General features: G+C 35.5%; 1 protein-coding gene across 1 annotated transcript in view; it reads right to left on the reverse strand.

The window, feature by feature from the left end:
• Positions 1-12393, reverse strand: part of LOC136810717 (sphingosine-1-phosphate lyase 1-like) — a 30942-nt gene extending 18549 nt beyond the window's left edge. Inside the window, exon 1 of the mRNA XM_067067309.1 lies at positions 12142-12393. Within this exon, the coding sequence (XP_066923410.1) occupies positions 12142-12255 (114 nt within the window). The 5' untranslated portion in view covers positions 12256-12393. The remainder of the gene's footprint in view (positions 1-12141) is intronic.
• Between the last annotated feature and the right edge of the window lie 725 nt (positions 12394-13118).

Below are 13118 nucleotides of genomic sequence, written 5' to 3' on the forward strand. Positions count from 1 at the left end.
GTTATATGGATTTCATCGATTACGGACTCAGTTCTTTTCTCGAAGTCCGGTAGCTCCCCAGGAGGCTCTCTTGTGAAAACACTGCAGAATTGACGTTGAAGTATATTCGCCTTTTCATGGTCTTCATGTTTCAAAGAATTTTTGTCATTTGGTGCCTCAAGTAATGATGATACCGTACTGGAAGATTTCATTTTGCTCCTGACATGTGACCAGAAAACTTTTGGTTTTGTTTTTGAATTGTTGCAGATTTTCCGTTCGTAATTTCTATGGGCTTGTGTCATCATTTTCGTCACTCGGTTGCGTACACGGGTGTATTTCACGCGATTCTCGTCTTTCTCTCGCGGCGATGATTTCATCCATTTTCTATGTAGACGCTTTTTCTTTGCTATTTCAGTTCTGAGATCTTTTGGAATAGGAATTCTTCCTCTCTTTCTCCAACCCTCGCCTCCAATCGTTTTGAGCGGGATGAAACGGTTTTGCAATTCGCTTACTTTATTCTTGAAAACTTGCCAAAGTTCCTCGACTGATTTGTCATTAGCCGCATCTAGAAAAATCCTTTGCCAGTTACCTGTTTCAAGATTTTGCTTCATTGCTTCAAAATCAGCATTATCATAATTGTACCTTTCCGATGTGGGCTTTACATATGCATTGCACTTTATGCTAAAGATTTTGTGTTTGGTTGGCTTCTCCTGTTAGAATGAGATCAACCAAAGATGGTTCATCGGTTCCACGGCATCGTGTTGGTTCGTCTACGTTCTGATGGAGGAAAGAGTCGCGGAGAGTATCTAAGAACTTCTCTTCTTTGCTTTCTTCCTGATGTTTTGTCGTCCAATTTTCCCAGTTAATTGTAGGAAAGTTGAAATCCCCTACAAAGCATTTATGGGAATATTTTTAGATGGATGAAATATCGTAAATGAGCTTATTAAGTCTGATGTTGTTTTCATTCGACATGTTACTGCTGGTAGGGCTGCGGTACATGCATGCAAAAACCAGTAAGTCTTTACCACTTAGGCGAACTTCTATGATACAAGCTTCAATAAAGTTGACTTGATTTATTGATTTGGTCACATTAACAATCAAATGCTGAACTGATGCGTGGGCAAGAATGATAACTCCACGGCCAATGTAGGTATCCATATTCGTATGACAAACAACTTTATAATCTTTGAATTCGTACTCGTGTAGTTCTCTTAGTGTTCCATGTTTTGGTTTTACTTCACATATGGCAACAATGTGTGGTTGTTGTTTCTCTACGTTTTGTATAAGTTCTTTCTTTTTGCCTGATGTTAGAATATCAGCGTTGCAGTAATAAAACTTGATACCATTTATTGTTAGATCATGGCGAGGGACTTGATTCAGACTTTTTTGATTTATTGTTCTTTTGTTTTTTGTGTTTGAGTGAGATTTTTGAACACAACTTTCTTGGTTGCATTCTCTATTTGGGGTTTCGTCTTGATCTTGATGAGGAAGAATCCGTTTTTTGAATTTCCCCGCACTCTCCATTTTTCATTTTCAGAGTTATTTTTTGCGTTGCGTTCTTTAGCTTGGTTCGAAAGTTTTTTTAATTGGTTTCTTTCATCGGGTGTTAGATCTTCAGTGATACTGACTGCCCTATATTTTTCAATACCCTTAAGAAGACAAAGATTGCCAAAGAGTGTGGACTTTTCTCTCTCGTTTGAGAGACAAACCAAAAGAGGTCGCTTCTTCTCTTGTGATGGACTTCCAAGACGAGTGACACGCTTGATTTCAACCCGGGAGTGTGTATCTCTAACAAGATCTTTTGCCCACTTGAGGTCGTCATTAGTTTCTTGCTCAGTTAATCCGTGAACAATGATGTTGGAAGACCTTTTGAATTTATCGTTCTCTTCCGCGTCCTCCTCTCGCCATGCTTCACGAATTGCTTCCTTCATTGTTGTTTGTTTTGATTCGGATGTTCCCGAGATCTTAGTAGCGTCAGCGTACGACTTATTTAAAATGGATTTTAGCTCAGTTTTGATAAGTGTTTCTACATCCTCTTTGAACTTCTCCATGTTCGCATCCATTTTTTGTTCGACGTACTCCAAAGTATGGAGTGCAGGATTCTTGTCCATTTTTTTCTTCAGTTCTGCAAGTTCTTTTTTCTTTGAATCAGCTTCAGTCTTGCTAGCTTCACATTTCTTGAGAATTTCTTTCTCCTTTTCTGCTTTCACCTTTATGATATTTTCACAGTTCGTAACGTCTCTTTTTAATGATTTGACTTGTTGACTTGTAGAAGGATACTTGTTGGCAATATTCTTTGACATTTCGACACAGTTTATGCAAATAAACTTGATGCCCTTCTTTTTATCTTTGATAAGCTGTATATAATAAGCTGGAAGTTCAGTGCAAGAGTAATGTACACTTCTCATGCATTCGGTACAGTTAAAACGGTCCTTTTTACGATCTGTGATGCAATGCGATGGTCGGCATGTTTGAATTTCTTCTATGCTTGTATTGAGCTCGCCAGATGCAGAGGGTGATGGTGATGGTGGACTGACTCGGCTACTGCGAAGAATCTTCTTCATCTTGGTTGATGGTGAAAGAATTTTCGAAAGATTGGTCAAAAATTATAAATTTTTGAGAAAAATTTCAAAAATTCTGTTGAAAAAACTCAGAGCTCCAAAAAAAAAAAATTAAGAATTAGTTTACATTAAAAAAACGAATCTACCTTCAGTTAGTCTAGGAAATCTAGGATTCAGAAAAAAACAACATCAGTCATCTACAGGATCTACAAGAATTACCTGATTCATAAAAAATTATCAAAAAGCAAAGTTCAGTCAGAAGTTAACCTGAGATCAGATTGTGGTTGTTTTCTGCCCACCACACTGAAGCTCTAAAGGGATGGGTGAAAACATACAATCTGACGAATATGCAATCTCGAAATCGTAAGGACCGTGTTCGTCTAAAAGGACTGGGATGACAACAAAGTTGCGTGATTGTGTTTATGAATAGGGCCCAGTATCAGTTTTTAACTTTCCGGCGCACAACAAGATTCTTGTTGTAGAATTTTCCGCGGGAGAACTATTTTCCTCAGATGTATAATTTTCAAGTGCCTTCAGAGGTTTACCGTGCACGTAAGAAAATTATGAACAGCTGTTCTCAGATTACAAGAAGTAGACTCTAGTCTACCTGATTCAAGCTCCAAATCCCAAGTCAATTTTATATACATAAAAATTGAGACTTGAAACAAAATAAATTGACTGATTGCTAACAAGCAGCAGCTATCAACCAAAATGTGTAAATTTCATAACCAAAATAGTAATTTGATGTGTTAGGCCTTGATTACAGTCTAAGGTAAAAATTGTTATTCTTGGGCAAGAATAATTTCTGCATATGTTAATAATGGGTCATGTGTATGAGGTCTGGTAAATTCCAGTAAGATTATTTTGGAAATAGCCAATCAGGCAGTGGGTAGATCTAGATGGGTGTCTACTCAACTACCCCTTGGATTATTTTTTGTGAAGTCATTCATCAAATTAGTTTTTAAGGTATTGGCAAGGTTCAATTTTTTATTTATGACTCAAAAGTAAGGAAATTCTCAAGTATTTTTTTAAATCAAATGAAAATTTCATTACAAAAGCACAAAATAATTTTTCATAAATTCATTTGAAAGACTGCACAAGTAAATGTTGAAGCACTTATTAGCAGCATTTTTCGATACACATCCTTATTTTGATACATTCATTGCCGGACGCTAGCATGACTAACTGAATTGCCTGATAATTGAATTTGCCACATGGAATAGAATTATGAAGAAAATAGTCATGGTCTAACAAGCAAACCACTTGATTGCATGTGTTTAATGCTTATATGCTGGTATGATGGAGCATTTGTTGAGGTCATTGTGATGTTTTGATCGAGATTGTGGTTATTATATGGTCGGATTTAAGTGGTTTTGGAAGTGATTTTTCATAATTTTTCAGAAAAATTCAGGTTTTATTGACATGGCATTAGATTCTCCAAGAAAACACAGGGAAGACACATAGACAAAATATAATAGTGTAACTCTTTTTATCAAAACTTTTTAAATTTCTTTTTATAAAGCCGTAATTGTAGCCATAATTCAAATTGATCCATCGAAAAAAAGAATTTGTTTTTAAAAGACATTGTTTTACAAAGAAAGAAGTTGACTAATTTTTCCTTCTGCTTTTCATTGCCTTTTGATGCTTGTGAATTGTTGTTGTTCTGAACAACTGTTTTGATTTTTATATTTTACATATTTTAGATTTTATTTTATATATTTTGTTTTAAGAAAGAATTTGAATGTATTTAATTTAATCAAGGTTGTTAATTACATTCAAACATAAAACAAAAGAGAAGGGAAAAAAGCACTGTGCGCTGCAGTGAAATGTATTAGTCTGGCTGAAATACAATAAAACAGGGGTGAACGTAGAAAAAAATTCCGCGTAAACTTTCTTGGTAACGTTGGAAGCAGAATTTTATGTAGATTATCATACTCAGAGCCTCATGATGAGGCCTTTGGGGAAGCCTGAAGCTTCAAGCCTGAAGTGTACTTCTTTGCCCTAAAATAGATACATTTTTGAGCACTGTACTGGTCATCAGCTACACTAAAAACCTATCAAACCTATTCAAAGTCTTTGAAAGTCAGCACTATCACCGTGCTTTCACCAAAGTGCTTCTATCTATCTATTCTATTATGGCTGAGTTACAGGAGGCTCTGGGAGCCCATTCTTGCAACTATAGACGCTCTGAGTAAGCATCCCGTCAGCACCTTGAACTGACTACCTAATTCCCCTCACATGGCATGTGTTGACCCGGGCGAAGGTTTGTTCACTTGCCAAGTGAACCGTTGTGAGTGGGAATCGAACCTTGGTTGCCTGTAAAGGAATCAAGGTTGATGTCCACTATACCACAATGCCTCTTTCTTTCTTTCAAGGCTTTCACCTTGCACTTGACCCATTTCATATCATGGATAACACTGTTAATTGATTGTGGTTTTCAGAAATGTTTGTGGGAAAATCCCCCCCTAATTTTTGAGACAGGGGTATACATTGAGTGTTTTAAAAGGCACCTACCATTGCAAGGATAGCACTTTCCAAGGCATTTTATAGCGAAGATGGGTCCTTAAAATGTTTTATTTCACCAATATTTTTCCCCAAGGGCCTCAATGTGAGGCTCTGAGTATGTTTAAACCTCATAAAATTCCACTTGCAACAGTACCAAGAAAGTTTACATGGAATTTTTTTCAAGATCAACTTTTATTTCTGCCAGACTATTATGACGTAACGGGCCATTCTAGAAAACTTTTGTTACCCCCGTCAGATGAGGTACATTTTAGAAAATTTTCTAGCCTTAGAAATAATTTTTTTTCCAGTGGCGGTTGGAAGTTCCAATGACAGTATAGACTTAAAATTCTTCATACAAAAACTACGAGAAACGCAAATTTGGACTTTGTACCCTATGCATCAAATTAAGTATGTGAATAGAGCAGTAAAAATACAACTTTTCTATTTTTCCTTTTATTTGCCAAAGTTCTAGGAATGAAAATAAAGGTATATATAATGATAATTGAATACTATCCACTGATGATCTGCGGCACTATCGTAAAGCTAGAATCGCTTTGCGTGTACTCTTTGCTTGAGAAAATGATTGACAGATTGAAGTTTTTCACCCAAGCGGGAGCTCGCGGGCTTTCTCAGCTCAATCCTCTGACCTTGCTAAAAATGGTGGACTTAGCTGTGATAGATCATTTCGATGGAAGTTGTTGGAATGTTTACAAGGTTCTTGACAGAAAATTGTTTGTTTTATTGTCAATGATGACAGTGCCATTATTAATTTTGTTAGATCTGACCATAGTATAAGAAAGCCGCGGCTGGAATGATAACATCTGAATTTCTGTTGTTCTATCTCTGTCGTATTTGATGACTATTTGTTGATCAAGAAATAAGTAATGTAGCATCTATAATGGTAAATTTTATTGGTTTGTCGTTAATACTTACTTCTCAGTGAGTTTTAGATATTACACTTGCATTATAAGATCATTGTGCAGGAAAGATCAACAATAAGAAATTTAAACAAGCACAAAATGGCTGGGCTGAAAGAACTCAAGAATTGATAAAGTGCCTCGAAATGCCTTCACAATATTTCAGTGAAATCTTTTTAGAAATCAATGAAATAGTACATCAAGATAATTCTGTGAAAATTTCAAGCCAGCACCTTCAAAATTTATCATTCAAACTGACAGGAAAGTTGTCATCTTAAATATAGTTCTTATAATTTTAATTTTGGCGAAAAACTATCGTTTCCACAAAATACCCCTAAAATATGTCCAAAATCAGTTCAAGTGTTCTATTGGGTACAGATTCAAAGATATCTAGCAATAAAAAAACTTTTTGTGAAGGAAAATTTCAAAAACTATCTACCAATAATAAACTGACAATCTTGATGTTCTTATAAAGGTCGGAGACAGAGATAGAACATTAATTAACTGAAAAGACAATGCGGTACATATTCCAGCCGCGGCTTTCTTATACTATGATCTAACATATCTGATGTGTGTAAGTGTACTTTATAAGTCTTGATTCCCATTGAAAAATCATATTCTGGTTTTGATCGTGTTCAAAAATAAAGGCCTGTGACATTTTCAAAGTGGCTGACGATTATGTTAATAAAATGAGTATTTTTTCACCAAGAACAAGTAGAATGATTAACCAAACAAACCATTTCCTCCTTTGAGGTGGCTGAAAAAACACATATTTGGACTTTGGACATATTGGACATATTTGGACTCTAACTTGGGACGATTGGTCGAAAAATGGGACTGGTTGATATCTGGTCTCTATTTTCACTTACTGTTAAATCTCTTTGACAACAAATTTGTTTTGATAACTCCACCAAGTTTATCAATCATACTTCTTCATTCCTGTGAGAGTGCACAGACACTCGCGTGTGTTCCACTACAAATTTTTTTCATATTTCGATTTAAAAGCCTATTGGGTGCGAAAGAGAAATTGTGTATTTTTTAATACGCCGTTCATTAACTCAAATCAAATGGCTTTGGAGGCTCGGTGAAATGGTGGCCGAATTGCCATCCCATGTTTTATCAGATAGTCCCAAGTTAGAGCAGTTGACGGTACTCAATCCAGACGGTGTCAATCGAACGAATCGAACGCCGAATCAATCGAATGCAATTGAACGCAATCGAATATTACCCAGGATTTGCTGTTCGATTGCTTCGATTACGTTCGATTGTATTCAATTACGTTCGATTGTATTCAATTATGTTTGATTGATTCAATTGTATTAGATTTTATTCACTTTAGTATGGTACTTCAAGCACTCAGCTGCCCACGCTAAAAAGCTCTAGAACAGAGTGATCCAACTTGATTTAATCCCAAACAAACTCATCAAATATAACCGTAATCACGTTTGATTACGTTTGATTGGTTTGATTGCGATTTTTGTTCAAGGTTGTTCAATTGACATCGTCTGGTCATTGTACCATTCTATAATCAAAATATGTTCTTTGTGTAAATAAAATTTCAACGTTATATTTAAAATACTTCCCAAGTTATTCAAGAAATACTATATTTTTGTCATTTTTGAGTTAATTACCGTAAGTTGGTCTAATATTGACATCCCTCGTCTAATTCCGACACCCTTCTTTAGAGAAAGGAATAATATAAAAGCTTAAATCACTCATTGAAAAAGGACTATTCCTCTCTGACCACTAAGCAAAGAAAAACAGTTTCAACCTTTCTATAAATTTCAGCTGATAAAAAGGGTGTCGGAATTAGAGGAGGGGTGTCGACATTAGACCAAAAATTAATCAAACTTAATCGAACACTCACAATTTTATTGGAAAATGGAGTTCGATTAGTTCGGTAAGTTGCTTCAGTTCGATTAGTTTGGTAGGTTAAGCTACGGATTAGTTTGATTAGTTCGTTATTCCAATCCTTACCTCATTTTGCATAACTTATCGCCATTTCTTTGACCTTTGTGAAGCTGCTATCTTGCCGAGTCCTGGATATTTTGCTCTCCCGGACATATTAAGTTTACCGACCCGAATATTTAGTCCACACGACTGCCCACCCACGCCGCGTGAGCGAACTTTTAAAACGCGCGGTAATATTGACGCCGGGCCGGGTGCGCCCGAAGGCGTTGCTGACGCGATGTTAGCCCTGGTTTCGGAAAAATGTTCAATTCCGATATCGGGAATAGCTTTCCTGATACAATCCAATTTTTACTTTAAAATCGGACTTTTGATACTTACTTCAGTATACTTCAGTTTGATTTGATGATATTCATCTGTCCAGCTCGTTGAGCCCAACACGTATTATTTGATCAAAAAGAGCATTTGATTCAGCCAATCTTGTTTGTCGCGACGTAGTGTGAGGTTCGTCGGGTATAGAGCACAGGTATTTATCGAGTCGTTTCTTGAAGGAATCTTTTGAACAGCCAGTGATATTTCGTATGTCAGAGGGAATACTGTTGAAGAGTTTTGGACCCTGTACAGCTAAGCTCTCACAAATAAATTTGCGAAAGCTACTTCGTTCGATTGTTCGTAGTTCGCATTTTCGACCATGACGGCTTGTAGTTGAAGACGAGACACCACCTTTTACAGTGCCATCTCCTTCAGTGTGGCTGAAATTTGGTACTATACCCTCTAGTATCGACCAAATATAAATAATTCTGTATCTCTCTCTCCTCCTTTGTAGAGAATACATTTTCAACATTTTCAATTAATGGTGCGAACTAATCAAACAAATTAGCAGTTACATCAATATGCCTTCTTACCTGTCTTTAAAAATATAAATAAAAGTAATCACCGAAAAGGACGTGAAAAAAAAGACATAAGTGTGAGAACAGAGTAATCAAACTCGTTAGAAAAAGTACCATTAGAAGTCATAAAAAATCAACCTGAATAAATGCAATCGAAATTCCAGAGAACTTCATAATTCCCCAAACAACATTACATTACTATGTCAAACTCCCATCACATAAATTTTACAATTACGTCAGAGTAGACTACGCTCGCCACCGAAGAGGTTTATTTGGAAAGGGTAATTATATTTTATTGTTCGCTTCTTTTTTAAAGATTTGCCGGGTTGGAAAAGTATGAATTTCTTTGTACATATTTTACCTACCCCAAATATTTAGGAGGCTGAGTTTTAAACGAATCGTCAAGTTGAAACGAACGATAAATGTATCAAGGTCTGTTTTATTTACCCCCTGGTGACTTAACAAAAGAGACTTAACTCGATGTTACAATCCAATTATTGAAAGTTTGTCTCGGCCTTTTTATAATGAGCGAGACATACGTTCTCTGATTACGCAATTTTCATATTGACATTTTCGAGGCATTTTGATGTAACTGATTAGGTTGTCGAACTAATCGAACCATAATTAGTGATCGAACTTAATCGAACACTCAAAATATTTGAAAAAAATGGAAAGTTCGATTAATTTTTTTAATCGAACTTTAATCGTTCGATGAAGTTCGATTAGTTCGATGGTTCGATTGGTTCGACAAGTTCGATTGATCGGGTCTGGTTTAGAGCTAGCCTGAATGAAAATCTATGTACTTTTTTTTGCAAATTACGTTAGAAAGTCCACTCTTATTTGCCGTTTTTACTTTAAATTCATTTTTGCCTTAGAAATCCATACATTTTCTTCTCTCCCCTTGGAAATTTTGTATTTTGTTAAAAAATTTTGCCCTTTGAAATTTGATGTCAACCGCCCCTTGTATAGACAAATTCTGGAATGACCCAACTGACGCGGAAACTAAGGGGTCACTCACATATCAATTCTTCCCCTATGACTACAGGGGTTTTTCCAAGCACTAAGCAATGCCTCCGTTTGTACTTGCAAATTGAGTTTTCATCAAAGGCGTAATCCGTGATATCCAGCCAAAGGCTGGATAATAAAGGCTGGTGGTCTGGGGGGCGCCTTGAGCCCCCCAGTGGGTCCAGGGCTAGCCCTGGTGGGGGTTCAGGGGGCGAAGCCCCCGAAAGCTGAGCATAATTTGGCCTTAACTGGCACTTTAAAACGGTTAAAAGTGAATGAATTTCTAGAATTTAGCGATGAACAAAATGAATGAATTACTGAAAAGTCCTCTCAACTCTTTTAACAAATTTAATAAAACTGTATAAAATGGTGTAACAAATGGTACAGAACTGCCCAAATGATAAAAAAACTCTACTAGAATTAGAAAAAAGTTACAAAAATAAAGAAGAAGAAGTGCATGTATTTTTTATGTATTTTGCACTTTTAGCATTATAGAACTAAGTTCTTTACCTTCAAAAAAGTTTTTCAAAAGAAACTCAAAAGGTCTCACTATCCAGCTCTTAAGTGAGGAGGATGATGAACTAATTTCATCTTTTAAAAAAATAAAAAATAAAACAACAAATTATATACCGGGTGACCCACGAAAAAGTTCAGACGTTTCTCGACATCCCGAGGCCGAAAAAATGTACCAAAGTGCTTGGAGTTTAAATATTTAGAAAGTAGATATCCTAACTTAAAATTTGAGCTATCACTTTTTAAATTTGACCAATTTTTTCTCTACTTATGAGCTTTTAAAGTCAAAATTCTCTTTTCGGAAAGTGTAAAAAACACATAAAAAAGAGGTATTAAATTTATGCAATCAATTAGAAAATCACTTACAAATTGACTTATTTAACGAGTTTTATGACATTAATAATTAATAAAAACACCTTTAAAAGTAATTTTTGTTTAAAACATGACTAGTTTTTATAAGAATTGGCGCTTTTGTAGATTTTTCAGATTTTTTTCAAAAACTGTATATCAAAAACGTTTAAAAATACCAAATTTGATACCCCTTTTTTACGTGTTTTTTACACTTTCCGAAAAGTGAATTTTGACTTTAAAAGCTCATAAGTAGAGAACAAATTGGTCAAATTTAAAAAGTTATAGCTCAAATTTTAAGTTAGGATATCTACTTTCTAAATATCTAAACTCCAAGCACTTTGGGACATTTGTTCGGCCTCAAGACGTCGAGAAACGTCTGAACTTTTTCGTGGGTCACCCAGTATATCTAGAGCTAATTTTAGCAAAATGGGGGATAAAAGAAATGCCAAAAAGGAAGTGGTGCCTCTAAACCAGAACACTACTTTACTTGAACGTACTAATGAAAAATATAGATATGTACAAATGAATTACCAGTTTTACCCATATTAGGATTTAATATCTAGCAATTATATTGTTATTCTAATGATAAAAGTGAACAAAATGATAAAATTTTACCCTTTTACCCTTTTTACTTCAATGCTTCTTCTCGTGTTTATCTCACTATAGATTAAGATCTTATGGTGTCAATTTTAGTGAAAAAACTCAATCTTCATAAAAATTGAAAAAAAAGTGGAAAGAAAAAACCAATTATAACATGTCTCTAATAATATAATAACTCAATTAAAAATCTTCTCCTTTATTGTAGATAAAGATGGAGGGTAGTATATAATAACTCAATTAAAAATATTCTTCTTTATTGTAGATATAGAAGGAGGGTAGTATATAAAACTCAATTAAGAGAATCAACTGCAGCTGTGATAACTGAATAACTTTTACTACAAGTTTTATTCATTTTATTCCTTTTAATGGGCTTAAATAATGGGAAGAAAGAGTGAGAAAGTATTTTATTATGGTGAAATTTGATCTTTTACTTCTTTTCTGAAAATTTTCTTTCAAATTGAGTTTCTGAAACTCAATTTGAATTGAGTTTAATGCCTCCGTCTAACGGAGGCATTTGAGTGCTTGGAAAAACCACTGGACTAACAACAAATTGACGCAAAGAAATTTCACCGGAAATATCGATTTTTGAGACGTTTACTCCATGACAAATGTTATCTTCCATATTTCTTTTCCTCAAGTTACCAGAGTTCACGGTAATGTTTTTGGTTGTTTTTGATTGCAAATTGTAAGCAACTTGAGTTTACAAGTGTCCATTTAGTTTTTTGCTGCTGGCTGATACTACTGATTGATAGAGGCAGGATCTTGCGTCTTGTTTGATGATGGTTTCCCTTACTAAATTACTGTACAGAACAATAGCCCAAAGTTTGAAAAACAAACTTCCCTTAGTTAATTGAGGTTTTGGTAATTACTTGTTATATGGTTATCAAATAATATGAATATAAAGTTCCTTACACAAATTTCATTCCAGTGTAGATGTTCAGGTAAGTGTGGTTCAACAGTTGCCAAAAAAATTTCCCAAATGGGAATCCATTGAAAATATAGAAAATCGAGTGTTTCTTGAATCATCTTTAATCTTTTAAGAGCTTACATACACAACTCCAAATATCATGCAGTAAAAGTAGATCTAAGTTACGTAAATGAATTTCTAGTTCCTGTCTTTCATCACAAAATTTGATTTTCTGTTGGATCGTCGAAAAACATGAGAAACAATCATGGACTTTGACCTCTTCAGAAAATGAATGGAACGCCAACATGAAAGCCGACTTTTTTTCTCTTGAATTTTTTTGTGCCCTAAAAAATTCTTTAGCTCGAATGGTCTAGCCATAGAGAGAATAAAGAAAGTAGATATCTTGACTAAGGTATCGAAGCGACCGCGTCATGCTATCTTGGCGGAATAAGGAATTATCTGGCACCCAGGCGCAGGCAGATGGTGAAATTTTCATCCGACACGCTAAAACACCCCCTGTGTCACAGACCCGGTGGGTGGACCCCCACCCCGGTGGAAAAATAGAAAAAATCGTACCCGGTTAAAAAAATATCCTACAATTTCAACCCCATTGCAAAATTGCTCTATGATTTTATCCCCATTGAAAACTGAATGTTAAAAATTGCACTCCAAAACCATTCCGACTGGAATTTTCGAGCTGGAAACAATATATTTTCTATCCCCATTGGCATTTTGATAGAAATTTTCATCCCCACTGAGGAAAAAAGTTCTACCGGGGCACTGAGACAGGGGTGAGGTGTGCTAAAGCTCTGAAGGTCGGGAACATTTTCAACATCTGGAAGGACTGGAAGGTTTACATTATCATTACGGAATTCTGCGAGACCGCGTCAAGAATTTTGCAGCAGGAGGTCTGGTAACCCAGCCCTCGTTTTCGGGGATTGGCGGGTCCAACCGAAATATTTTTAGGTTTACGGGCAAGGGC

Source organism: Clytia hemisphaerica, unplaced genomic scaffold (genome assembly GCF_902728285.1).
Source record: "Clytia hemisphaerica strain Z4C2 unplaced genomic scaffold, Clytia hemisphaerica genome assembly, whole genome shotgun sequence".
Lineage (NCBI taxonomy): Eukaryota > Metazoa > Cnidaria > Hydrozoa > Leptothecata > Clytiidae > Clytia > Clytia hemisphaerica.